Source organism: Nyctereutes procyonoides, unplaced genomic scaffold, assembly GCF_905146905.1.
Source record: "Nyctereutes procyonoides isolate TBG_1078 unplaced genomic scaffold, NYPRO_anot_genome, whole genome shotgun sequence".
NCBI lineage: Eukaryota > Metazoa > Chordata > Mammalia > Carnivora > Canidae > Nyctereutes > Nyctereutes procyonoides.
This window is the reverse complement of record NW_026575020.1, coordinates 53596820-53624614: the sequence shown is the minus strand read 5'-3', so window position 1 is coordinate 53624614 and position 27795 is coordinate 53596820. Positions and strand designations below refer to the sequence as shown.

Below are 27795 nucleotides of genomic sequence, written 5' to 3'. Positions count from 1 at the left end.
CACTGAAAACAGACCCAACCTGCAGGCGCCCTGTGCTCCCTCGCCACGTGGACGTGCACGCAGCCGTGACAATGACTCAACTACGTGTAAGCACGTAGCTGGAGCTCCAAAACCTATTTGCACAAAAAGAAGCAAATCACAGTAGGCGACGTGCAAGATAATTCTGGGTATAAAGGGCTTGGAACCAAAGCACATTAACCATAAATTGTTTAGGGGATGCGTGTCTATGTGGCAAACCTTAGGGAGGGGAAGCAGTGCGTGGTTGCCACCGCATTCTGGGCAGGCGGCAGTCACCTCTGGAGAGGGAGGGGACGTGACGTGTGACAGGGGTGGGGGGGTGGACACCGGGTGGGGAGGGCTGAGGTTTGTTAGTGTTCCCTTCCCTAAGCTGAGTGGTGGGTGTGTATGTGAGTGTTTGTTCTAGTTTTCTGCAAAATATACATATAATTATATTCACTCTTTTGTATGCATGACATATTTCACGACAAAAAAAAAAGTCTTGGAAATAAATAAAAGCAATGAATGTATTCCGAAGTGGGCTGCATACTTCACAAGACCTTTTAAGATGTAACAGAGACGTCAGGACTTGGAGGCCACTTCCAGCTGTGCCCCAGGCTTACACTCCTTTGGTCGTGGGGGATCGCGCCTGGAGAGGTGGATCGGCGCTGCGGGTGTAACATGGCGTGTTAACAAGCGTGTTCCTCGGGGAGCAAGTGCGAACTCCCTTGTCTGTGTCCGCCTTCGCATGCGTGCGTCCTCCCAGGGGTTCCGGGGTCCCCAGGCGCTGCCAGCGGGTGGCCTCCCTCCTTCTGCACTGGCCAGCTCTCTGGCACTGACCAGCATGAGCGGGGCGGGGGGGACAGAGCCGGGCAGGGGTGGGGGCCTCCTCGGGCAGGTCCTGGAAGGCGACCTGACACGGAGCAGAGGAGAGGCTGGGAGGGTGCTGGGAGCCTGAGAGCCCGGGGGTGGGATGGAAGTGTAAGGAGAGCATCAACAGCAGAACGTGCGCCGAGACCAGCCGTGCCCTTCCTTCCATCCGCCTCACCGTTCCTACGGGCACACCTGTGCGCACCTGTGGCCCCACGTGTGGTCCTCCATCTCCTGCCCCCCTTTCCTCCCTCTGCCCTCTTCCCCATCCCTCCCTTCATTCCTCCCTCCCTCCCTCTTACCCATCCCTCCCCTCATCCCTCCCTCCCTCCTCCCCATGCCTCCCTTTTCTCCATCCTTCCCTTATCCCTCCCTCCCTCCCTTCCTCTTCCCCATCCCTCCCTCCCCTTCCCCATCCCTCCCTTCATCCCTCCCTCCCTCCCTCCCCTTCCCCATCCCTCCCTTCATTCCTCCCTCCCTCCCCTTCCCCGTCCCTCCCCTCATCCCTCTCTCCCTCCTCCCCATGCCTCCCTTTTCTCCATCCTTCCCTTATCCCTCCCTCCCTTCCTTTTCCCCATCCCTCCCTCCCTCCCCTTCCCCATCCCTCCCTTCATCCCTCCCTCCCCTTCCCCATCCCTCCCTTCATCCCTCCCTTCATTCCTCCCTCCCTCCCCTTCCCCGTCCCTCCCTTCATCCTCCCTCCCACCATCCCTCCCTCCATTCATCCATCTCCTCCTTCTTCCATCCCTCCCTCTTCATCCATCCCCCCATTTAAGCATTTCTTCCTCCATCTATCCATTCCTCTACTCATCCATCTATCCATTCATGCACTGAACAAACCCACTTCCCTGTCCTAGCCCTTCTGTCCTGTCTCTTACCTTCACACGCTGTCTTCCCTCTGGACCATCAACCCCCTATACATACACACACATACACACTTAACTAACACCTACTCTTATTTATGTTTCTGCTTAGAAGAAGCCTCACCATCACCACCCCCAGTCTAAAGTAGGTCTCCTGCTGTTGCCTCTCACAGAAGAACCTCCTTCCTCCTTCCTAACGGTTGTCACATTTTGTCACTGAACATTTGTTTGTGGGTTGGTTTGCTTGTGGCCTGTCTCCATGAGCAGACTCTAAGCCCCGCAAGGGTAGGGGCCAGGTCTTTCTTCATTACCTACCAAGACCAGCCGTGCCCTTTCTTCTATCCCTCTCACCATAGCTACGTACATACCTGCATACAGGTGTACAGCCACTCATCCTCCTGCCTGCCTTTCCTTTATCCATTCCCTCCTCCCTCCATTCATCCATCTCTTCCTCCCCTCCTCCATCCCTCCATTCATCTGTCTCTTCCTCTGTTCTTCCATCCCTCCATTCATCCATCCCACAGCTGGGTCTCAGTAAGAGTCACTACATGAGCACATTGGGTGAGTTTAGAGAGAACCTACTGTGTGCAGAGTACAGGGCCTGGTGTCTTCTAGGGATTTGCTAATGAGCACAACTACCTCTTGAAGCTTACAATATAGTGGAGAGAGATAAAGAACGAGCATGAAGCATGTTAATGCCAGGAATGAGTTATGAAAGGAGCAGAGAGGAAATGTGGGGGGGGGGGCAGTTTGAATGCTGGCCCTGCCCAACCCTGACTGCTTAACGTTGGATAAGCTACTCTATCTCCATGAGCTTTAATTTCCTCACTGACGAAATGGAGCTAATAAAACTAGAGAGGGGAGAAAGAAACACTATTACCATGAAATTGCTTTAAATTGTTCAAATATATCTTCAGAGTTCTGTGAAAAGTTTTTTAAATAGATAAAAATTATTGTGAGAACTGAAATCAATGTGATTTATTGACGCAATTTTTTTATAGACGGAGCCAAGTAATGGAAATTAATAAACAACTGAAAATGTGTATTTATTAGAGTTGAGCTGGCTGTGGTAGCATGAGGATTACATGTCTGTGAAGTCCACCTAGAAAGAAAGCTGACATAGGGTCAGTGCTCAGCAGTCTCTGTTCTTTAATTCTCTTTGGTGGCAATGGGTAATCTTTGTTGAAGATGTCAATGCTTAAAATAAGCTGTGAAAAATGCATATGATTCTAATGTTTTAATACTACAAACATTAGATATAATTTTTAACACTTTAATAGACTCTTTCAGTTTCTATGTCTGCATAACAGATTACCCCAAAGTATAGTGTACAGTAATCATTTATTATGCTCACCAAGCGCGTGAGCCTTGGATCCAGACAGGGCATGGTAAGGATGGCTTGTCTCCTCTCCATATGATTGAGGTCTCTGCTGGAAAACTTAAAGGCTGGGGACTGAAATGATGTGAGGACTCACACATGGGTTCACCTGTCCAGTGTGGGTGCTGGCTGTCATCTGGGTACCTCAGTTTCTCCTTTCATGGGCCCTCCCCATGTCGCTGTGGGCCAGGTTGAGCTTCCTTACAACATGGCAGCTGGATTCTGGACCGAGAAATGGATCCAGGTAGAAGCTACATCCTTTTGATGACCCAGCCTTGAAAGTTGTTTACTGTCACTTACAGCACATTCATAAAAAGAACATGTTGAATGGGAGATAAATACTGATGCGGCCATCTTTGGAAAGATCCATCATGACACACACATGTAGTGTCTTACATAATCCTGACTATAGCCTATGAGGAAGGTGCTCTTCATAGCTCTCTTTTACAGAAGAGCCAATTAAAGTTCAGCAAGGTCAAAATTTTTGCCCAAGGTCATGCCTAATAAGTAACAGAAGTAGGATTTGAACTCAAGTCTCAGTGTCTCCAAAGCCATTACCATTACACTTACTGCCTGCCAAATGTAGAACAAGGATGCCAATGGCACATTCTGTTTCTTGAGCTCCTTAGTTGGCTGGATCCCTCGGAGATGCTGTTGAATCATGGTGCCTTGGTGAAAAATCTGGTGGCATTCTAGGCAGGGGCCCCACACAAGGACAGGCCTGAGAGGAGAAGCAGGGTGTAGGTAATTCAACCAGGGCAGGAGGGCACATGATGTGGTGTGGAGTTAAGACAGGAAGGGTTGGTTGGAGTCAGATTAGGGAGTGACCTTGAATCCAAGCAAGGCAATTTAAACTTTCCTTTGAGGAGATCCCAAAGTTTCTGAGCAAGTCAGTGATTATGGCCATAAAAATTAATTAGGAGGAATATGGGAGATGAATGGGTTAGTCGGGGGAGCCAATGGAAACCATGGTGGGGAGTGGTCAGCACAGCTGGAGTAACAGGGGTAACAGGGTTCGCTTGGTGGTGGGCCTACAGGAACTGGGGGGCTTGGTAAATGAGAGGGACATCCCAGAAAAGTCAAAGAACTTTGTGGGGACAGGGAAGGGAAGCGAAGCACCACACAAGGCTCCAGGGATCTGAACCCAGTTGGTCCGGGCAGGTGCAGGTGGGAGCCCTTCGTGGAATGAAGATAGCAAAAAGGAGGTAAGAAATATCAACATTTTCTGTTGGAAATTGAGTATTGGGTGTTGGGAGCTCAGAAAAGAGCCAGAGCAGATAATGAGAGTCTTTGCGGAGGGACTGTAGTCAGAACCATTAGATTAGGCAAGGCCTCTACGGGGGCAGTGTGGCCAAGAAGAGAACTGAACCCAGGACTTTGGAAAACAGAAAGGATAGGCCCATGGTTCTCAAACATTGGCATGCGGCAGGATCCTAGAGAGAGCGAGTCAAGAACTCAGAGACCCAGGTTCATCGAAGCAGGGCCTTTCCATGACCTGGGGAGGCCGGAAGGCTGGGAACAAATCTATGGGTTTACCGAGTTCCCAGGGGATTCTGAGACCCACCTAGGTGCTAAGAGCCACTAACTTGAGTCCAGATGGTCGTTCTCAACCTTGGCTCGTGTTGAAACCAGTGGAGCAGCTTTAGGAATACTCACGTCTGAGTCCCACCCACTCCTCTAGAGGGACATTAAAGACCCCTCAGGGAATTCTCAGAGTTAGCCAGCCTGGGGAACTCCCAGTTGGAAGAGGGAGAAAAGGCAGTGGTATTCAAGGGGTTGAGAAATAACAGCAAAAGCAGCAGGAGACCAGAAGGCTTGCGATGTGGTCCCCCTGGGCCGGGAAGGGGACGGTAGGCAATGGGACATGCAGCTAAGTTTTCGGTGGTCAGAACCCGATTGCACATGGGAATTCTGATGGCCACCTGACAGCCCATACCAGTGGCATCAGAAGTCTGCAAGTGAGTTCTTGAATTTAGCATCAGTACTTTTTTTTTAACTTTATAGGTGATTCTAACTGTCACGTGGCCTAGTTGGAGACAGTGATGCTTATTGCACTTGCATATGGACACACTTCACGGGGGGTCTGGTGAAGATGCAGGTTCTGATTCAATAGGTCTGGGGCGGGGGGAGCTTGAGACTCTGCATTTCTACCAGGCACTTTGAGTAGCAAGGATGTACGTTACTGTTCAAAAGTCATGACGTTCAGCGGCACCCGGGAACGGGTGGCTCAGTGGTTGAGCATCTGCCGTTGGCTCAGGTTGGGATCCTGGGATCCTGGGATCGAGTACTGCATTGGGCTTCTTGCGGGGATCCTGCTTCTCCCCCTGCCTGTGTCTCTGCCTCTCTCTGTGTGTCTCTCATGAATAAATAAATAATCTTAAAAAAAAAAAGAAGTCATGACGTTCAGCGCAGACACCCCTTCCCATACCCTATTGTAACCCTCTGCTCCCAGAATCAAACCCCACCCTGATTCCAGCAGGCAGGAGGGCAACTAGAAGTTTCCTGCCTGCATCTCTTCCCCTCGTGGCTGACATAGCAGAACTGGGATAAACGTTCCTTCCCCTCCTTATCTGCCAGCAGGGTAGGCATGTTTTTAAAAGAGCAATATGGTGTTTCCATTCACACATGCATGCAGCCTCATACACTTCCCACCCAAGGCAGAGGAGGGAAATCGTCTCCATGCCCGATGAGCATCCAGGACCCCACCCTCCCCAGGGTACCCAGCCTGGCCTCCACCAGGAACAGAGGAAACCAGCCCCTACACGTGCCCTTCGCCTCACACTGAAACCCTGACTGCCCTGTAGGGCAGGGAAGAAGGACCAGAGCTGCCTGACCCCGGGCTCAGATCTGAGTTCCAATCCTGGCTCTGCCCCTTCCTGGCCACGTGCCCTTGGAAGAGTTGAGGAACCTCTCTGAGCCTGTTGGGGCAGTCCTTTTTTCTTCGTAAAATGTGTGAAATAATGACCAGCCTCTTCATGGTTGCTGGATGAATCCACTGATTTCATGGATAGATGGGTATAAACCCCAAAAGCAGCACAAAGCAGGGCATGTCGTAATGAGAGGGTCAGAGGGTGGGTGATGCGTGCTGGCCTCCATCCCCACAGTCAGCCTGCCGCCGCCGCCGCCGCTCCCAGCTCAGGAGCGGCCCATCTGACCCACACGTATGCTCTTCCCTCCCGCAGACATGGGGAGCTTCGAGGAAGGCGAGAAGCGCCAGAGCGTCTCCCACGGAGAAGCAGCTGTCATCAGCGCCCCACGCATCGCCAGCTTCCCACGGCCACAGGTGACCTGGTTCCGGGACGGCCGCAAGATCCCGCCCAGCAGCCGCATGTGAGGCCCTGCTCTGGAGGGGGACGCAGGGGGCTCGCCCTGGGAGAGGGGATGGGGGACCTCCCAGATGACGAGAGAAGGCTGGTTTGCAAGCAGGGGCGTTCTGGGAACGCTCATGGCAAGACTTGGAAGCACCACAGCTCGGTTCCCCTCTCTGGGGAACCCCAGGGCGTTGGCCCCACTCTCAGCTGGACAGTCCTCCTGCCTCCCAAAGCACTTAAACCCCCGACAGGCACCAACAGAAGCCATCCCCATCCGTGGGAGGGCGCTGGCATGTCCCCGGCAGGGTGGCCACCCGGGTGTTTCCCGTGTGGGGTGCGGGAGTGGCCGTGTGTGTTTTGGCTGCGGGGAGGCGGGGAGGCCAGGGGAGGCCCGGCAGGAAGAGAAACACATGGCCCTTTCAGCATTAACAAGGACCCCTCTGTGTGGCCCAAGGCGTGGGTTGTGGCAGCCGGGCCTGTGGGCAGGACCCGTGGAGCCCACACCTCCGCAGAGGGCGAGGGGCAGAGCGTTTCCTCCAGGGACACTCCCAGGCCCCCTGAGCCGGGCCGGCCCGGGGTCTGGAGCCAGCCCAAGCTCTCTGCTTTTGGACTCCGCCTCCCCCCTCCTCCCAGAAAACAAGAAAGACCCTCTCTGTCCCCGTCTCCTCAGGCCACAGGTCAACGGTGGGTGGAGCCCATCCTGGTCTCTGTGGGAAGTGGGAGCCAAGGTGGACAGTTCTTGCCTTTGGGGGACATGAAGTCAAGTGAGAGAAGCCTCACAAGAATAACGTGCTAACACCCTGGCACCAACAGTGGCTGCCGTTCATTGAGGGGCCGCCGTGTCCCCGGACCTGAGCTCAGCACGCTACGCCATCCCCTCCACCAGGATCGGTGTGCACCTCCAAGCGAGAGACACCCCGGCTCGTTCCCCCTCCTCGTCCCAGAGTGTGCACTCACATAACATCCGCTGGATGACGGACCCTCACCACCTTCCTAGGAGGTGGTTGGCTCGGCCTCCACTTTACAGACAGTAAAGCACCCCCTCCCGGCCCCCCAAAGTTTAACTACTTCTCCAAGTCTCACACAGCCAATTCCAGGCTTGCCGACTCCAGGGTCAGGGTCCTTCGTTCTGTCTTAGGTGGAAATTATGTGACAACAGGGACGAAGACCAGGAGGGAAGAAGGATAATAGTGATCGCACTTGTAGAGGATTGGCCCTGGCGCACTGCTTCTCAACCTGGCTACCCGTTAAAATCGTTTGTGGCCATTTAAAACGTGTTCTCTTTAGGTCCTACCCCCCGACACAGTCCGGTTTTGTTGAAATGGGGTGCACCCTGGCACTGGGAGTTTTTTAAAGCTCCCCTGTGATTCCAACCTGCAGCCACAGTTGAGAACCCCTGCCCTAGAATGTATCTGTTACCTACAGATACAGCAATGCTGCGTAACAAAAGCGCCCAGAGCCCTGAAGCAGAAAGCATTTCTATGTCCTATGAATCTTCAGATCGGGACCTTGGCGGGGCTCTCTGATTTGCCGGGGGGTCAGCTGGCTATTAACGAATTAGAATAACTGGGGGATTCGGCTCCACATGTGCCATCCCCAGCCAGTTAGCCCCGGAAGCTTCTGGCAATTGCAGAGGAGCAGAACGTGGGTTTGCCAATCCTCTGCTAACATCCCGATGGTCAAAGCGAGGCACGTAGTAGAACTCAGCCTCAGGGAGCAGGGGGTTTAACTCTGCCTCTTGAGCGGGAAGGCCCACGAAGTCACATGGCAAAGGCTACAGAGCAAGGGAAGAATTGGAGCTCCCCACCGCCCGCCCCCGCCACCTCCCGGGTTAACAGGTGGACGGACTCATGGTGTGTGGGTCGGTTCAGGCTCCCTCACACCTCATGAAGGGCCAGTGAAGCCCGCAGAGCATGGGTTACCATGCACACAGACAGGTGCTCCACCCCCACCCCCACAGGGGCTGGGACAAGTGAGTCCTCAGCCCTCCCTAACGCCCCCCTCTGAGGTTATCTCACAGCTCCAGGTATATCCGTGGTGGCATCCTGCAGGCCAGTCAGTTGGCAGAGGCTGCCTGGCACACTGTGTTGAGAAGGATGCTGAGGCCCCATCCAGGCTCAGGGGCGAGAGCAGCACCACGACATTTCCGCAGTGGGCGCCGTGCCTGCGGGAGGGCCAGTGGGCACTTCTCTCCCGCGTTCTCTGTGGCGGATGAAAGCCTCTCTCCATCCTCACTCCCACCACCCCTTGCCTAACACCTTGCCGCCCCCCTTTTCTCACTCCTGCCCTGTGTCCTCACCCCCCCTGCCATTCCCAACAGCCTCTGGCACCACGACCGAATGATCTTGGCGTGCACACACATGCCCATCTTTGTGGTCACGCCTGCCACCTTCCCACCCACTCCAGCACCCCAGCCAAACACGAGATAGGACGCCGTGGAGATTTTATCTCAGCAATTACAGCAGATTAATATTCATGGCTGAGAGGGGAGGTCCCTGGAAGCAAATTCTCCGGCGTCTGTTTCCCAGAGATACGTATCTGATGAGCGCTATCAGCCGGAGGGGTGTGCAGGGTGCTGACGGCGGGCGCTATCTCCAGAAGGCTGCTCTCGCTGCCGGGGCAGGGACGGCGATTAGCCACACTTCGCCCGTGCCCTGGCGCTTGTTGTTGAAAAGGAGACAAGATTCCTAACAAAGACACATGCTGGGGGCTTTGGGCAGCTTCTAGGATGATTTCTTTTCTTCTTAATTAAATTATCAATTGGACCCCCGTGGACCGGAGGAATAAAAGGGGGCTGGCTTAATAGGAGTAGTGGATGGAAGGTGGGGGTGGGAGCCGGGCCAGTCAGAGAAGTGGGAAAGACCTAGTAGGTTGGAACCTCGAGTGTGGCTGGAAAATGAAACCCAGCCCCCACCCGAGAGTTGAACCCTGACCTCCATGCCCTGAAAGAATTCCACCAGCTTCTTTCAGAGTGGGTGAATCTGGGGTGCAGCAGGCCAGAAACAGCTCCGTGCACTTTATAAGTGAGGTATGGGGTCATTCCAGAACGTTCTATCGAGGGGGTGGTCATCCTGTAGAAGGCTGGAAGTCCAGAAGCCTTCCTTTGTCACCTGCTGAGGGCAGAGGGAGGGCAGATCAAAGGCCATTAGTGCTTCCCGGTCCCTCTGGCACATTCAGAGGGACATCCCTGGCCCCGAGGACCCCAATCCAGAACACTCTCCTTATAGTGCTAGTGAAGGCAACGCCAGCTGCAGTTACAGACAGATGCCCCAAGTCCCAGGGACCTAGTTAGCAACAGAGAAGTGTATTTCTTACTCATTTATAGTCCCAGCAAAGGGGATCCCTGGGGGGCTCAGCAGTTTAGCCCCCGCCTTCGGCCCAGGGCATGATCCTGGAGTCCTGGGATCGAGTCCCACGTTGGGCTCCCTGCATGGAGCCTGCTTTTCCCTCTGCTTGTGTGTCTGCCTCTCTCTCTCTCTCTCTCTCTCTCTCTCTCATAAATAAATAAATAAATAAATAAATAAATAAATAAATAAATAAATAAATCTTTAAAAAAAAATAAAAATAAAGTCCCAGCAGAGGTGAGGCAAGGGAGGGACACCCCTCCACAGTCATTCGGGGCCCCTGGCTGGTAGGAGCACTGCCATCCTCAACACTGGGCTTCAGAGTTGCCCTGCTCTGACAGAGGGGAGAACCTAGGAGCTATACAGGGGGGTCTTAGGGTCTGAGCCTGGACCCTCTGCCATAGGTCAGAAGCCCAGCCCCACTGCCCCACCTGGTCTCCCAACAACTTACGTCCCAGTAGAAGGGCAGCCTGAAACAGGTGGATGAACCCGCTGTGCCATCCCACCTAGGTCAGAGCATCTCTACCAGGGCACAGTCCACATTTGGGGCCCGAAAACTCATTGTTGCGCAGGCTGTCCAGTGCATTGTAGGACACTTAGCAACATCCCTGAGCTCTACCCACGTGTTCCCGTCACAGCCCCACGCTGTGATACCGGAACTTGTCCAGACATTGTCAGATGTCCCCTGGAGGGTGAAGCCACCCTGATTGAAAACCACTGACCTAGAAGGATCCATCGTTATATAGACAGAGGGAAAGAAGAGAACAGGAGTGGGGTGGGGTGGGTCTTCTTGGTCAAGGAGAGAAAGTATTGAAGATGGGAACCCTCCCAGGAGGCAGGAGGGGGTTCAGGGCAGGCAGATACACTGGGGAGTGGGACCAGGCCTTGCCCAGTGCACCTCCCACCTGAGGCCTCATCCAGCGTGTTCCCTCAGTGTGGTGTTGGAGAGGATGGGGAGCTGCCGTCAAGTGGAGACCGAGGCTCAGCATGGAAGAGGCTGTGCTCCTTCGAGGCTGGGGCCAGAGCTCATTCCAGAACTGCCCCCGGCGCTTGACACAGCCCAGCCTTCCTCCCCGACCCTGGCCCGCCCCACAAGCCACACTAAAGGACAAAGGACCCCTCTAGGAGACTTCCCTGTGGGGAAACCATACCTGTTCTTGTCCCATTTTAGCCCAACTTCATCCTACTTCCCATCAGCTCATTAGCTGGAGGGAGGGGGGGTTTCCTCCAGGAAAAAAAAAATGAATATAGTTAGGGTACCCAAGAATTGGGGCAGGAGGGCTTTGCCTTCCTACTTCCCAGAGCACCGCTGACATTGGGAGACTGGCCCACAAACCTCCCCAAAACCAGGAGAGAGGGGACACCAGCGCAGCCCGGCTAGAGAGGCATTAGCAAGGATGTTTATTTGAGAGCCTGTTTAAAACTCTGTAACATTCACCTAATGGGAAAATTTGAAAAGAATTCAACTGGGTCTGTCCTTGTTAAACTAACATTAAGGATGTTTAACAGCTGTCTCGGGCACATCACATTAAAATCCGAGATAGACTTGACAAACTAATGGTTTTGTTTGTCATCGAGAGAATGGGTGAGGGGGGAGCCGGGCAGAGCGGACGTGGGCTGTGCTCCTGACGCTGTGTCCCCAGCATCGGATGGGGTCCCCAGCTTCCCCTTGCACCGCGAAGACCAGGGGCTGCGGGGCTGCAGGGTGGGACCCCAGCAGAGGGAACCTGCACCCCACTGCCCAGGGCCTGCCTCCTTCCTCTCAGCCCGCATCCAGCCAGTCTCATCCTTGTTGATCAGCTTCAGGGAAGGTAGAAACTGACACCCTGGGAGGGGGTTGGGGGGAGCGATGAACCCCCTTCATCGGGGTTCTGGGCCACCTGTGGCTTTGGAATCAACCTGAGTAAATGTAGGATTAGGTTAAGGCATGGATTCTGGAAGCATCCTGCTTGTTTCTAAATTCTCGATCATCGCTCATCATTCATTCCTCATTCATTCATTCCAGTGAATGACTTTCGCTGGTGTCAGACCCTCCTGGTGCAGGGATGGTCACACACAGCATCGAAGCTGTCACTTGGGAGAGGACAGATGGCTGTGAGGGCTGGGGCACCCGGGGTTGGCGTGGGGTGGGGGCCTGGACTCTTCGTCCAGATGGCGTGTGGATGGTCTCAGACCTCCGTGCATGTGCTGGACATGGGTCGGACCCCGGCACTGGCAGCATGTTGGGGTTCTCTGCAGATGAGACATGCTGAAGTTGAGGCGGGAAGTGGTCCCAGGAGCTGGACTGGAGGAGGGGTTCCGGGGGCCACCGGCTTCTTGTCCCCACGCTCATCGTCCGATGCTCGGGGCCGGGGGGCCCCCTGTCAGACAAATCCTTCTCCCCTTCGCAGAGCCATCACCCTGGAGAACACCCTCGTCATCCTGTCAACGGTGGCTCCCGACGCAGGCCGCTACTACGTGCAGGCCGTTAATGACAAGAACGGTGATAACAAGACCAGCCAGCCCATCACTCTTGCCGTGGAGAGTAAGTAAGCGGCCGGGCCTGGGACGGATGGAGAAGCGCGTCATTAAATCTCGGGAACGGGGCTCCGGGGGGTCGTTGGGAAGATGGAATGGTGGCGGAAGGCGGGGGGAGGCTACGGTAGGGCAGCAGAGGGGCCTCCGAGGAATCGGATGGGGAGACCCAGCTGTGGGAGGGCGAGGGTGGAAGCAAGGAGGGAGCCAGGGCCTGGACCCCGTTCCCAAGACAGATCTGAGACCCTGCATCGGGGGAGGGGACCCGCAGCTGGCCATCAGCAAGGCTGCCCGAGGCCCAGGGAGGCCGTGGGAGGCAGGGGACAGTGTGTGTGTGTGTTGGGGTTACAGCCACCTCTGGGGCTCAGGCGCCCACAGGGAGAGCGTGCAGGGGCTGGGGGCTCGTCTCTTGAGGACCCCACACTCTGGAGAACAGTCTCCACTAGCTGGTACGTCCAAAGCTCTGCTGCTCCTCAGAGCCGGGCCGTCTCCACTCGTGGGAACCCAGGCTCCTGCCTGAAGATGCCCCTCTGCCCCTCCCAGAAACCACCCAGTGCCCAGGAAGAGATGGGCAAAGCTCTCCCCAGTGGCAGAGACCAGATGGTAGCAAATGAAAAGGGTTAGCTCTTCGGGTCTCCTTTGGCAAAGAGGAGGGATTTGTTCGGCCGGGACTGGAGGCAGGTGTCGGATCCCTGGTGAGGATGCTGGGACGCCCTCCCTGGCCTGATCCTCGCCAGCCGGCCTGCAGCCCCCCACCTCGCACCCCCCCCGACCCGTCCCTCTGCACCCCATCCCGGGGAGAGAGAAGGCAGGTGAGGTGGTGGCTCCTGCAGCCGGCCCGGGCCCCGAAGCACAGAGTACGTGGGACCAGAGCTTGCAGCAGCCGCCAAACAACCCTGCAAGCTGGGGGAGCCAGATGTTTACGTCCCTTCACATCTGTACGGCTCCTGCTCCAAAAGCAAGTCTCATTTATCATCCGTGGTCGCATGGGGACACAGCTGCCAGCCGCAAGACAAAGGGTGCAGGTCTGCACGGGGCCTTCCCGTGTCCTTCCCTAGATCCCCGCCTCTGACTGCCAGCGTCTGGAGAGCCCAGAACGTTCCTCAGCCTTACCGCGTCCATTCCTGGGTTTTCTGAGCACCAGCAGAACCCCTTCCCGCGTCCCTGGAACTCTGTGCTCCCAGGCCCCAGCTTCCAGGCGGCCTAGAAGGAAACCTGAGTGCACAGAGAAGGATCCTGACCTATCAGGGTCACACGTATAACCTCTGACGTTGACCTGGGCCAGGGTCTCAGTCTGGTCCCCGTAGCCTGGGGCCCAGCCATGACGTGGGGCTGCTGTTTCTATAGCGAAAGGAGCGTAATCATCAGAGAGAGACGTTTCTCCCCCATGTGTTCTCCAGTGATCAGAATACCGGGGTCTGATAGAATTTAGTCACTGGGGAAGAGGCAATGTTCAGGGACTGAGTCAAGGCCAGGCATCTTCCTGGGTGACTCAGTTTACCCTGAGACCAGAGATTGGAGCCTCCCACTCTGCGCTCCTCGCCAGCCCCCAACCTCCTCCTCGTGGGACTTAAGCCAGCGACTCCGTGGGCTGACTGTGGGTGTCATTCCTGTCTGCTCCGTCTCAGCTCCCCACCCCAACCCTCCATCAGGCCCGAGAGAGGAGGGTAGGTCCCTTCCAGACCCCCGTGGCCGCCCAAGCCTCCCCCAGCTGTCTGCTTCTCCCACCCCATCGCCCCTCACCTTCTGCTCTCACAAGGCGATTTGTACTGGATTAAGAGCAGAATCTGCTGATTTTCAGCTAATTTCTCCTCCCACGAGTGATTGCACTTCAAAACCCTGTTCATGTCACTGACACAAATCCCCCAGCCTGCCTGCCTGCCAGCCAATTTCCTAGGAGCAATTGCCACTTCACCCACCCCCAGCTCCATCCCCCCGCACCCCCCTTCTGTTCCCCCCTCCTCACCCCTTCATCCCTCCTCTGCCCCGGGGCATTTCTGCTTCTTGGAGGAGATGCCGGTGCTCTTCAGAAATGGAGACATCACGAGCAGAACTGGTGCCCACGTCAAGTTGGGCGCTGACCCCTACCCAGGGGTGACCCTGGTGACCCCACGCAGATTGTCAAACCGGGACCGTGGCCCCCCACTCAGGCATCAGAGCCGCACTGTCCCGTAGAAATGTAATGGGAGCCGAGGGAGGAATTTAGAACTTGCCAATGGCTTCATTTTTTAAAAAAGGGAAAAAGCAACGGGAAATTAATTTTATTGATATATTTTATTTGCCCCAACATACCCAAAACATTACCATTTTAACATCACAATCGACAGAAAATACTAATAAGGTGCGTTAACGCCGGGCTTCTTTATCGTACCGAGTCTTCGAAATCTCTGTGTGTTTTGTACTTGGAGCACATCTTCCCGTTGCTCAATTTTCATCTGAAATACGTGATCTGCATTTAGACCTCATCAAATTTACAGCTGGAAAGGTGATGTTGGATACCCACGTTGTTCTACACATACTTAAAAGTGTTCTAATAACTGATTTGGGGATCAGTTTTTAATTAAATGTAAATTAGATAAAATTAAATCCCATTAAATCAAAGGGGCGCCAGTCACATTTCAAGAGCTCGGAGCCACCTGTGGCTCGCACCCCCCCCCCACCCCGTGTTGGATGCCTGCCTGCCCAGGAGAGGGGAGCAGCTACCTCCTGCCCGCCCGCCCCCCCACACACACACATACACACACCCTTGACCTGTGGTCCTGGCCGGTTGCAAGTCACATGGTCCTTAAACCTCTGTTTCCTGGTGCCTCCGGCCAAGTGTAGTTGGGAGGATTGGAAGAGGTGACCCGGGGAGAATGCATCGCAGCGGTGTCCGTCCTGGTGCCTGAATCATCCTGGGGCAGCAGGACCCAACCTTGCCCCTGCTGGAGAGCCCCTGTGCCTCCTAAGCCCTGGTCTGGTCCTCGGAGGCAGGAACTCCCGTGGAAGACACGCCTCCTCTCCTTGCCCTGATTCACGTGTGATTTTCTTGGCTTGACCTTTGGGCCCCATTCACCCCACGGTCCAGAGCATGAGTCCAATGAGGCAGATGTCCTGCAATGCATCCCTGAGCATGGCCAGCGGCCCTCCTCACCCCAGCTGGTCACCTGAAGGCCTGGTGAGCAAGGAGCTGATAGCACAGGGTCCGTCCCATCCCCCGCTCCAGTGTAGAGCACCTGTCAGTAAGGTGTGTCCTGCTTGGGGCCAAGTCCGCAGCACCCGGGGCCATCTCGACCTCCCCAGTCCACTTTGAGCTGTCGTCCTCTGCCTTCACATCACACCAAGAGCTTTCATTTCCAGAATAGGAGACTGGTGAGGTCAGGGGGAGACCAGGGAACTGGGGGTGGGGGTAGGAGGGAGGGAGAAGGGACACTGTCTGGTTCCCTTTAGGGGAAGACTGGGTGAGGCACAGTATGGTCGGAGGTCCTGGAGGCTGGAGAAGGGGATCCACAGAGCTAAATATGCTGAGCAGTCAGAGAACCAGAGTGGAGATAGGGGATGTGCACCCCGGAGGTCACGGGTGACAGGGAGGAGAATGGGTGCATGGGGGCTGCGGGGAGGGGAGCGGGGGTGCGGGTGGCAGCCAGAAGGGAAATCTGTTTCCTTCTGTGCCCGAGCAAGGGCTGAGCCAGGGAGATGATTTGGGGTGTGGTTAATGGCATGGGTTTGCAGCCCCCGAGACCTGGTCCCATTCCTGGTTTGGTCCCTCATTAGCGACTGTCACTGGAAACTAAGCTACTTCACGTCTCTGGCTTTCTCAGCTTTCTCATGTGTAAATTGGGGATGACAATATCGACCTGCCCCTGGTGGCCCATTGTGACCTTCCCCTCCTGGTTGCGTCCGGGTCCATCACGTGGTTTGGGCGGGTTGAGGGTGGAAGACCAGGAAGTCGTCCCCACGCACAGGCAGGTAAACCCCAAGGGGACAGACTGTCACTTAATTAGGACCTACTGTGTGCCCCGAGACCAGCCACCTCTGCTGAGACCCTTCTTCCCAGCATCTCCCCCATCAGCGCTAAACCCCCAGGATGACTGGCATAGAGCAAGGGGTAGAAGCAGGTCCCCCCACCCCAGGCCTTCCTTCACTGGGACAGGGATCCCCAGCCGCAGCTGGTCCCTCCCCTCAGGCCCCAGGGCTGCTGCCAGGACCTCTAGGGTCCCCGGGTGGGTGTCAGTCCCTCCTCAGCTCTGTTTGTCCACAGTTGCCCTGAGACCCTGGGGCGGCCCTCCTGTCTTTAAACTCCAAGGGCTCGGTTTACCTGGCTCCTCAGTGGGGGGCGCCGCTCGGGCTCTAACTGTCTCTTCTCCTCCTCTTGCCCCATTAATCTGGGCCGTGGTACCTGCACGCCCGGGCGTGTAATAAACAACTTAGAGCACACTTTTATGGATTCAGCTATATCAGCAGCTTTCAATCCGATCGCTCTTTATGGCACCTACATGAGGCTTTTATATTGTTGCAATTATTTTACTTTATATGCTTCCTTTCTTCCCCCTTCATTTTACTTTATTTTTTACATTTTATTCCCTTTTCTAGCAAAGCCTGGAGTCCAGGTGGGAAAACCTGCCCAGGGCTGAGCAGCACGGCCCAGAGCAGCAGCGGGACTGCGACATGCTATCCCCATTAAGGATGTCCTGTCCCTGTCCACCCCCCGCCACCCCACCCCAACCAGGGCTGTGCAGGTCATTATATCTGCCACCTCCAGAGCCTCCTGGGAAGGAGCCAACTGGATGGATTTTTTGCAAGAGAAAAAGCCCTCTGTGGTTGTACTTTCAGGAGCCATGGGGCAGGTGCACAGAGAATATTGGAGTTTCTGCCAGTATTGGGCCTGCGCCGACCCACAAAGACGAGAGCCTGGCCACTTCTTAAGGAAACTCAAAAAATACAAGAGGCAAAGCAACTGCCTCTCTAAGAAGAGTTCGGGGTCTTGTGTTGTGTCTATAAAACCTGCTCGTGATAACGTTCTCTCAGGATCGCCAATCCTGAAGCTGTGCCGGGGAAAGCTCTGGGTCCGTTCACCTTGCAAACCTACGTGAGCCCCTACTGTGTGCCCCACACCTGTCCTGTGCTGGAGAAGGAGGCGTGAGCCAGGCTGTCTTAGCTCGGGCTGCGGTAACAGGTCCCCCCACTCCCCCACCCCCGGGGCTTGAGCACAGGCAGCGACCTCTCAGCTGGGGAAGTCCAAGGTCAAGGGATCAGCACCATTGAGTTGTGCTGAGGCCTCTCCTCCTGACTTGCACACAGCCGCCTCCTCGCTGCATCCTCGAGTGGCAGAGACAGCGCTCTGGTGTCTCTTTCTCTTCTGATCAGGGCACCAGCCCTGTTGGGTTAAGGCCCCACCCTTATGACCTCATTTAAGCTGATGGCCGAGGAAAGACCCCCATCTCCAAATACAGCCACATGGGGGTTAGGGCTTCAACAGATGGATTTGGAGGGGACATAATGCAGCCCAAAGCAAGGATCTGTGAGGTTCCTGACCCGGGGAATGTATTAGCTTCCTTGGGCTGCTGTCACAAAGGTCTACACCTTGGGGGGCTCGTGACAATGGAAATGTACTCTGACAGTTTTACCGGCCAGATGTCTGAAATCAAGGTGTCAGCAGGCTTGTGCACGCTTGGAAAGGCCTAGGGGAGGATCCTTTCTTGCATCTCAGCTTCTGGTGGTGGCCGGCAATCCTTTGCATTCCTTGCCTTGGAGATAGAGGCCTCCAGTCTCTGCCTCCATGCTCAACTGGCCTCCCCCCCCCCCAATAAGTTCATGTGTCTGTGTCTGTGTCGCATTTCACTCTTGTAAGGACACATTGTATGGGATGTCGCCCCCCCCCCCACAGAAGGACTTCATTTTAACTTGATCACACCTGCAGAGACTCTATTTCCAAATAAGGTCACATCCACATCTACCATGGATGTGAATTGGGGGGATTACTATTTGACCCAGTACAGGGAGTCTGCATTCAGGTGGAAGAGGTGGCAAGAAGGGAAGGATTTTGAAGGCAAAGACAGGACAAGGGGCTGAGGGGGAGGGGATGTTGTATGACAGGAAGCGGGGAGGGCTCTGGAGGTCTCCAGTGGGCACTTCCTGGACACCAGGGGTATGCATGAACAGAGGAGGAGAGGTGAGAGGGACCCGAGGGTCACACCTGCAGGTTCGGCTCTAGCACTGCTTGGGTGGCTGCCCCAAGGTCACCTGCCCCACTCCACAAGGGCAAAAGTCTCCTGTGGCATCAGCCTCTAATAGGGGCCAGACAGAGGATTGGGACAGGATTCCCAACCTCTGTCTCCAGCTAACCCCTGACCTCTCCCCAGATGTCGGGGGGCCTGCCGACCCCATCGCCCCAACCATCATCATTCCTCCCAAGAACACCAGCGTGGTGGCCGGGACCTCGGAGGTGACCATGGAGTGTGTGGCCAATGCCAGGTGGGTAGTGCTTCCCCCGCCACCCCATTCCCCTTCACCCTTAACTCCAGCCGGTGCTCCTGACCTGTGGGCTCCAAGAGGACCAGACTGAGTTCAGGAAGGTCTGGAGGTGTCACAGGAGGACCCAAGAAAGGAGGTGGAGCATTTACCCTGGAGGAGGGGTGACGAGTGTACCTACTGGCTAATGCCAGAGGGTTGTTGGATACGATCCGGGCTGGTTCATTCTTGTGGCCCGAGAGGAGAGACCAGGTCCCGGTGGAAGTTACAAGGCAGCAGGTCTCAGCCCAGGATAGCGATGCCTCACTTGTAGCCCTGAGAGTGACCTGGAAGGGGCCGGTGTCATTCTTGCACGCAGGCACCTGTGACAGGGACACCAGGCAGGGAGATGATTCACGTGGGGGACTTGGCAGGAGGGCAGACCTGGGGTCAGGCACAATTGCAGCCCTTTCCTGGCCGTGTGCCACCCTCCCTTCTCTCATGCAGGAAACAAATAATTAAATACACAGGTAAATAAAACGCTCACGGCACTGCAAGCCACATCACGTGTGGGTGCTGAGCTGTGCTTCCCATGCAATTTCTGTTCCTCCGACGACTACCCCAAAGCCCAGAGAGGACAATCAGGTCACCCAGCTAGCCAACAGCAGGGTGGCAATAGAACAGGCCACCCTCGAGATCCAGGCCCGTTGCCGTGCTCTGGGCCTCAGTCTCCTCGGCTGTAAAATGGGAATGATTGGAGCACCCACTTCCCCAGTAAGGCAGGTAGGATGAGTACGGAACCCACCTCGGAGTACACAAGAAAGGTGTTAGGATGTGATGGGTTGGGGGGGGTCAGACCAAGGGTTCTGAGGCTGTTGGAGGTTCCTGGAAAGGTGTCCGGTCTCAGCGTTTCCCTGTGAAAGACCGAAGCATGAGGCAGGCTAAGGGCGCAGAGACGACCCGCAGCCGAGAACCTGCCTCACATCACAGGAGCCAGTGTTGCCCACACTTCCTTGACGACGGGACCCTTTCCATGGGACCCTCTGCACACCCTGTAAGCTAGCACAGATCCCCCCACCTCAGAATCTGCCAGGCACTAACCGGGAGAGCAGGCCAAGGCCGATCTGGGGGGGGATCTTGAGTGCCAGGGTTGGGGATGGGGTGCCCAACTCACCCTCTGGCGATGTCAGGGGCAGGTATGTCCTTCTGCCTGCCTCGTCCTCTCCAAACCCTGGGTGTTTCTCTCCCGCTCCTCCTCGTCCTGTCGCCCGGTCTCTGTCCCTGTCCTGCCCGCTGGCTCCAGTTCGGATGTGGGGCCGCCCCAGGGCACAGAAGAGTGAGACACCCAGCTCTGGGGCCTCCGGTTCCAACGGGAGCCCCATGCACCCAGTCAGTGCTGCGCTGTGCTCCAGGTGCTCCCCGGAGCTAAAGCATCCACCCTCCCCACAACCCCCCAGGAGGCACACATGTCCTGTTTCGTAGACAAGGAAACTGAGAAGTGGTGGGGGCTGGGACCCTGGGCCTGCACTCCCACCCCCCCACCCCCCCAGTCCTGGCCCTCAGGCCTCTCGGGGTCCCTGGGGCTGAGACCCCACCTCCCTCATGCCTTCCAGACCCCTGATCAAGCTGTACATCATTTGGAAGAAAGACGGGGTGCCGCTGTCGGCCGGCATCAGCGACTACAACCGCCGGCTGACCATCCCCAGCCCCACGGGCAGCGACGCTGGCTACTACGAGTGCGAGGCTGTCCTGCGCAGCAGCAGCGTCCCCTCGGTCGTCCGTGGAGCCTACTTGTCTGTGCTGGGTGAGATGGGGCAGGGCTGCGGGGGTCCCCCTACTCTGCCCCTCCAGGGCTGAGGGCAGTATGGCCAGAGCCTTCTGAAGGGTGACCCGAGCAGTGGCTGTCTCAAAAGGAGCATGGCTCTGAGCCCCTCCCCTGGTCCTTCCTCCTGCAGAACCGCCTCAGTTTGTCAAGGAGCCCGAGAGACACATCACGGCGGAGATGGAGAAAGTGGTGGACATTCCCTGTCGGGCCAAAGGTAACCAGCAGCGTGGTCAGAGGGGAACAAGGACCCCGCCACCGCCCTCCCCAGACCTTCAGCCCCTGCCTGTCCCTGTCACAAACTCTTCTAAATTCCACTCCCTCCTCCGGGCAGCATCACCAAGCAGGGGTCCTGTCTGGCTGTGGGAAGACACCCCAGGAAACAAACAGGCCAAATTACCATAATCTCAGGACTTGAAATCGACCCACGTCACCATAACTTGGGGGTGACAAATGAATCCAAATTACCGTAATTTCAGGATAGGTGACAGACTGAAATGGCCCATAATTGGAGAGTCGTAGACGATGCCAAATTACCGTAATGTCAGAACTGCTGGAACTTGGGTGCCTCTCGCCGGAGATGGGTCTCATGAGCTCCACCTGGTTTCTGGGACATTTTGCTCCATTTTCTCCCCTGCTCTCTCTACTTAACCCCCCTTGTCAGAGATCCTGGGATTTTCTTCTTTCCCCACCCCCAACCTCCCTCTTTCTGGCCCAGCAGAGCTCTAGCCCGAAACCAGAGTGAAGCCTGGGGTTGATCAGATGGGAGGAAGAGAACGTGCGCTATGGCCCGAGGTCTGATTGTGAGCAAAGAGCCAGGACGTAGCTCGGGCAGGAGGAGGCGAGTCAGGACCCCCCTTCGGAGAACACACAAAGATCCAGTCGTTCACCCAGTGGACGTTTTTGGAGGGTTTACCAATGTGCCGATGCTGCTCTCGGGCTAGGGAGACGCGGGCTGAACCAAACGGCCAAATCCTTGCTGTTCCAAAACGTATTTCTTTAAGAGGAAGGCAGACCCACCAATAAACAAATAAAAATGCCTCATTTCATTTCATGGAAAGTGCCAGGGGGTTGTGAGAGGCCCCATTATTTTATGTGCCACCAAGAAAGAAAAAAGACTGTGGGTGAAATTATGACACGCTTTCGGTGGTAAGACACGTCCTGGTCGCAGAGATGTTACCACGTGAAAGAGCGTGCCCCGTGGAACGGGTGAAATTCAGCGTCCTAGGATGTCAGGGAGGAGAAGTGCTGGGAAAGAGAAAGAAGCCGGCGGGCTTGGGGGGCTAGGAGCGATGGGGTGCTCTTTTGAATGGAGTGTGGGAGCTCCTCTGGGGAAGTCACATTTGAGCAGAGACCCGGGGACAGGGGGGTAGGTTGGGGGTACCTGTGGGAAGACCATGCAAGGCCAGGGGTGCAGGGCTTGGGCAAGGCTGAGAGATAGGGACCCCCCCCATTCACCTCTCTCTCCAGACGGGGTAGGAAGGGGCTTCCAGAGGCCATCCAAGGACCGCTAGCCCCCTCTGCATGCCCCTTGACATGGGACTCTGTGGTCACGTGAGTTTGGAAAACCAGCCCCCAGTTGGAGGTTCCCAGAACACACCACAGGCTCTCCTAAATTCAATGGCTGTTCTAAAAAAAATTTCATTTGTCCAATCTAGCATTTCCAAGCTAAACTTGAAACCCCTGCTATCGTAAGAACTTGAGAAATGCCACTCTGAGAACATCTTTCACCTCTTCTTTTTTTTTTAATAAATTAATTTTTATTGGTGTTCAATTTACCAACATACAGAATAACACCCAGTGCTCATCCCGTCAAGTGTCCCCCTCAGTGCCCGTCACCCATTCACCCCCACCCCCCGCCCTCCTCCCCTTCCACCACCCCTAGTTCGTTTCCCAGAGTTAGGAGTCTTCATGTTCTGTCTTTCACCTCTTCTGAGACCACCAGTGGCACCTCTGAGAAGGTTCTAGAAACCAAGACACACGGGGAACGCCCGCACACACCCTTCACAGACTCCCAGGCCCAGCCTCCGCCTGAGCACCCCTCAGAGGCGGGAGGGAGGGAGCCCGGAGGTGGGCTGACGGTGGGCCCGTGTCCCCCCGCCCAGGTGTGCCACCGCCCTCCATCACCTGGTACAAGGACGCGGCCGTGGTGGAGGTGGAGAGGCTGAACCGCTTCCGGCAGCGTGGCGACGGGGGCCTGCAGATCAGCGGGCTGGTGCCCGACGACACGGGCATGTTCCAGTGCTTCGCCCGCAATGCGGCCGGCGAGGTGCAGACCTCCACCTACCTGGCCGTCACTAGTAAGTTGCGACTTCCCCGCCCTGGCCCTGAGCCCGTCCCGCCCAGGACGCAGCCTTCCTCCAAGTCAGCAGCTTCCTGAGAAAAGATGCAGGGGCATTTTGCAGGGATGAGATTCCAGAAGACCGTCCGTCCCCTCCGCTGCCGGGGTGGCTCCAGCCAGTTACGCCCACTGCCTTCCCAGCCCGGGTCTGGTGCTCCGGAGCCCCGAGCCCAGGACGGATTCGCTGGCTCTGGGAGAAGCAGCTGTGAACCCACAGGCCCCGCCCTGGCATCACAGCTGCCCCTGGCTTCCCGGGCAAGGCTGAAGCCGCCCCGTCCCAGCTGAGCAGGCTTGCTGCCTTCTCCAGAGGGAGCCAGAGCTTTAATCTCAGTCCCCACTTCAAACCTTTTGCCCTCTTGGAGTCTCTTCTGGGGGTTTTGACAGCTCTCCTGCCCTCTTAATGGAGTTGCATTAGCACCAAATGCTACATGAGTGGTCACATCGTAGAGGGCAGAGCTCTGTGCGCGTGCAAAGTGCCACTGGGCTCCCTCGTCTCGGCAGCAAAAGAACAGATGCTCATGGGCCTCCTTGAGCCACTCCGGGCTCATCACCCAGACCTGCAGAAGTCCCCAGACAGGGCAGCCATGGAGCAGAGGGTGAGCTGGGTTTGCCCAGAGGGGCAGTCGGGGCAGAAAGGCTGCCTCTTGCTGGGATGAGTGCAGGTGAAGCCGGTGCCCAAGCCGGTCCCTTCCTGACCTCTGCTCCCACGAGCTCTGACCAGACGGTTCCCTGAGGGCAGGGCTCGGGAAGGCAGGCCGGAAGCAAGAAGGCTGTACTCAGCTCAGCCAGGCTGTGGACCCTCCAGGCCCAAGGCTCGTGCAAAGCAGCTCATGTTCCTCTGTTGGCCTTAACCACCTTTTCTTTCAAGAAATCAGAGCCTCGATGTCATGTTCAGTGAAGGATGGACCCCATTTGGAGGGTGGGAGCTGCCCTCAGAGATCCTCAGTTTCCCCAAAAATGGAGGTCTAAGAATCAAGCCTGGGTCCTTCCACAGAGCAGGTGGTACAGGGAGCCCCCGAGGGCCCTCTGGGCTTCTCCCCAGTGCCCGGGTCCCCTCAGGACACCTGCATCCTTCTCTGCGGCGGGACCCACAGCAGCCAGGGTGGCAGGGGCAGGACGAGGACTTGGCCCTCTGGCTGTGGGAGCTCCTCCAGGGTGTAGCTAAGAGGCTGCACTGTCTCCTTTTGTAGGCATCGCCCCCAACATCACCAGAGGCCCCTTGGACAGCACAGTGATCGACGGCATGTCGGTGGTACTGGCTTGCGAGACTTCGGGGGCGCCCCGGCCGGCCATCACTTGGCAGAAAGGTAGATGGGACTGATCTCTTGGAGGTCTTAGAGGGTGATGGCCATGTGACCATCGAGGGCAGTCCTCAGATCTCCATTCTGGAGCCAGCTGGGTTGGGTTCCCTATGTACGGTGGTGAAGGTCGTGCACTGCACACCCCAGGAGGGCATCTCTCACCCCACAGTATGTCCCACATGCTGCCCTGCTGGGCTCAAGGCCCAGCTCTGCATCTTCGGAGACCTGGGACCTCAGGTGAATTATTTACTCACTCCGAGCCTCAGGGTCCCCATATGTAAACTGAGGACAGTAGTTACACGCACCTCAGGCTGGCATGAGGGCGAAACAGGGGCATGCACGGGAAGAGCATGATGCCCAGCGAATGACGGCTGCGTGATGGTCATATTGTGGTGGCGGTCGTGAGTGCACGCGGTGGGCCCTCCCTCCCGGGCAGCACGGAAGACTCCAGACCCCTGCACCAGCAAAGCTCAAGCGGTACCCCGCACCCCGTGTGCCCCTTCCACCCCCATTTCGGAAACTCACCTTCCCAACTCTCCCCATGTACACACGCGTGGTCGCTCCCTCTCACCTCCACATCTGCTACACGGAAGCTTCTCGGCAGGACTCACTTGCCCACGCCCCGAAGGCCTCCTCACGTCCCGCCTCCCCCCCCCCCCGCCCCATGGCTTTATTTCTCCACCTCCTAACGGATAACTTGCCTGCTCATTCTGCCTATTGCCTGACACCCCAAGTCAGGGGGTGTTCAGCTTTGCCCGCTGCCATCTCTGTAGGGCCCAGGATGGGGTCTGACACATGGTAGTTGCTCCATGAGTATTTGAGTATAAGCACAGACGGGCACGTGTGTGGACGCAGACACCCTCACCTGCCACACTCACTAGTTCAATATTCCTGCCCACGTGTGCAGAGAGACACACCCACAGACTTGCCTGTGAGGTTGCCCCTCTGTACAGACAGGTGGGATTTTCTTTAAGATAAATATAATTGGGGCGCCAGGGGCTCAGGCGGTTGGGCATCTGCCTTCAGCTCAGGGCATGATCCTGGGGTCCTGGGATCGAGTCCCGCATCATCGGGATACCTGCTCAGCTGGGAGTCTGCTTCTGTCTCTCTCTCTCTCTCTCTGTGCTCTCCCTCCCCCTCTCAAATAAATAAACAAAATCTTAAAAGTAAAATAAAATAGGTGTAATCTCCCAAAGCTGCCCTCTCAGGCTCCTGCACGGTGCCTGTCACCGCCAGGCCCCAGGACCCCCTCCCAGGCCCCGCCCTGCCCCCGCTCCTTGCTGCCCCCACCCCTCACTTTCTCCTGCTCTCCTGAAGGTGACTCTCCAGAAGCATCTTGCCGCAGGATGCCCGTCACCACCTTGTCAGAGCCGTCTGCCCCCTCCCCCCGGCCTGGTGCCAGCTGTCTCCAAGAGCTGTGCCTGGCTGCATCAGGAGACAGTCCCTGGCCTTCTCTGGTGAAGGGCAGACAGCGCGGTGGGTGGAGAGACGCCAGGAGACCCGGGCTCTGTGACCGAGTGCCCTTGTGCCTGTCACCATGTCGGAAGCCTGTCTGGGCCTCAGCCCTGACCCCGGCCCTGCCTCCCCACCCGCCCCGCCCCGCCACCACCCGGGCCCTCCCAGCATTTCTAAGGCTGGGGGAACCCGCCTGAACAGCACCTGCCCAGAGCTGCCAGGGAGCAGGAGACATGAGGTCTCAGAGGGCCAAGGGCTGCGTGCTGCAGCCCCAGCCCACCCCGAGCCCACCTCGTGTCGCCCCCAGGGGAGCGCATCTTGGCCAGCGGCTCTGTGCAGCTGCCTCGCTTCACGCTGCTGGAGTCCGGCAGCCTGCTCATCAGCCCCACGCACATCTCCGACGCTGGGACCTACACCTGCTTGGCCACCAACTCTCGGGGGGTCGACGAAGCCTCGGCTGACCTGGTCGTGTGGGGTGAGTGTGCAGAGTGGGAACACTTCCCAGGTCGGTGCATTGAGTGTGTGCTGACCCAGCACCTCCTCGTCCACAGGGCTGTCTCACCGGGGTGCTTTTTGTAAGAAGGACGGGGGACAAATTAACCCGGAGTGGGGGGGGGGTGCCCGGGAAGGCCAGGCTTCTGCAGACGGTGCCGCCTGAGTGAGGCCTCTGGCCGTGCTTGGCCAAGTTGAGAGAACAGAGAGGCGCTGGGCAGCCGTCTTCATATACTCCAGGGCAGAAGTCAACAAACTTGTTCTGTGAAGGGCCAGGTAGGAACTATTTTAGGCTTTGTGGGCTAGACAGCCTCTGTCCCAACTCCCCTTTCATCAAGAAAGCAGCCCTAGATAATACTTCAGCCCACAGGGCCCGGCTCTGTTCCATTGCAAGTGTATTTACCCAAGCAGGCTGTCAGCCAGACTTGACCCTGGACTGTAGGGTGCTGCTGAGCCCTGCTTTAAGGAAACTTCTCAAGGCCCCTTGCATCGTCAGATGGCACCACTTGGGATCCACACCCAAGACAGACATGCCTGTGGGCCCCCCGTGGAGGCTGAGCCCTGATGACCGGGCATGCGATGCAGCAGACCGGGAATCAGATGATCCTATTTTTACCCTGGCTGGACCACTAATGTGCTGATCATCCTCAGATTTCCATTTCTTCATCTCCCACGTGGGTTTCCGGGGGCAGGATTAAATGAGCCCCCGCAATGAACGTGGCTTCCAGGAATTCAGGTACCACGGAGGCACACTGTTCTTGTTAGCATTCTGGGATGCCCACCGTGGTAGGCCTGGCCACCTGCAGGGTCTGCCTCCACCTGCCCCTAGAATTCAGCAGCACAGGCCCGCTTCACCTGAAGATGCCTTTCCCATGCACCTGCATCTCACCTGTTCGTCTGGATCTATTCCCCTTCTCTCACCCTGTCTCCCTGCTGCCTTGCAGCCCGGACCCGCATCACCAAGCCTCCCCAGGACCAGAGTGTCATCAAGGGTACCCAGGCCTCCATGGTGTGCGGAGTGACCCACGACCCCCGAGTGACCGTCAGGTACTCCCTCTGCTGTGGCCCCAAGGAGGCAAAAGGGGAGGGCAGCTCTAGGGATAGCTGGGCAGGTGTTGACACCAAGGAGGTAAGTGTCGCTGTGGGGCCAAGCCACGGGCCTTGTGAGGACCACCAGTAGAGCCAGTGTAGGGCTGAGCCAGCGTGAGCACAATCGGACTGTATCAGGGCAGCCCAGGACAGCAGCACCCGAGAAGGGTGTAAGGGCCAGAACTCCTCCCAGGCTTGGGCTGAGCCTCCAGGAAAGGCTTCCGGAGAAAACTGTCCCTTCAGGGCTCTCTTTTGAGCTTTGGGATGCTGAGTACAAAATGTAACTGCTTCCTTAGAGACAGATATTCCCTCCATGTTGCTTCTGTATTTTATGGCCAGTGTCAACTGCCAAAGCAACTGGCATCGAAGCTGGAAGGGGCCGGGCGCTGGTGCCACTTGGGAGGCTGGGCCCCTACAGGGCTGGAGGCAGCTGCATCCTGGGGCACCATCTGGTGGCCACTAGGCATATGACAGTCTATACCACCACACGGAAGGGTCCCAACCACCCCCCATGGAAGCCAAGGTTGGCATAAGGAATACTAGACTTTTAGCCCCACACCCGTTCTCAGAGAGTCCACTGCAGGTCCCC

At 56.6% G+C, this 27795-nt stretch overlaps 1 protein-coding gene across 2 annotated transcripts in view; it reads left to right on the top strand.

Moving 5' to 3' along the window:
* The window catches only part of SDK2 (sidekick cell adhesion molecule 2), a 256028-nt gene that overhangs the window by 154364 nt on the left and 73869 nt on the right, over positions 1 to 27795 (top strand). For both annotated transcript variants that reach the window (XM_055332148.1, XM_055332138.1), the window contains exons 4-12: positions 6291 to 6438; positions 12154 to 12287; positions 18619 to 18730; positions 20320 to 20510; positions 20662 to 20745; positions 22634 to 22828; positions 24060 to 24176; positions 25933 to 26100; positions 27062 to 27164. In XM_055332148.1, the coding sequence (XP_055188123.1) occupies positions 6291 to 6438; positions 12154 to 12287; positions 18619 to 18730; positions 20320 to 20510; positions 20662 to 20745; positions 22634 to 22828; positions 24060 to 24176; positions 25933 to 26100; positions 27062 to 27164 (1252 nt within the window). The remainder of the gene's footprint in view (positions 1 to 6290; positions 6439 to 12153; positions 12288 to 18618; positions 18731 to 20319; positions 20511 to 20661; positions 20746 to 22633; positions 22829 to 24059; positions 24177 to 25932; positions 26101 to 27061; positions 27165 to 27795) is intronic.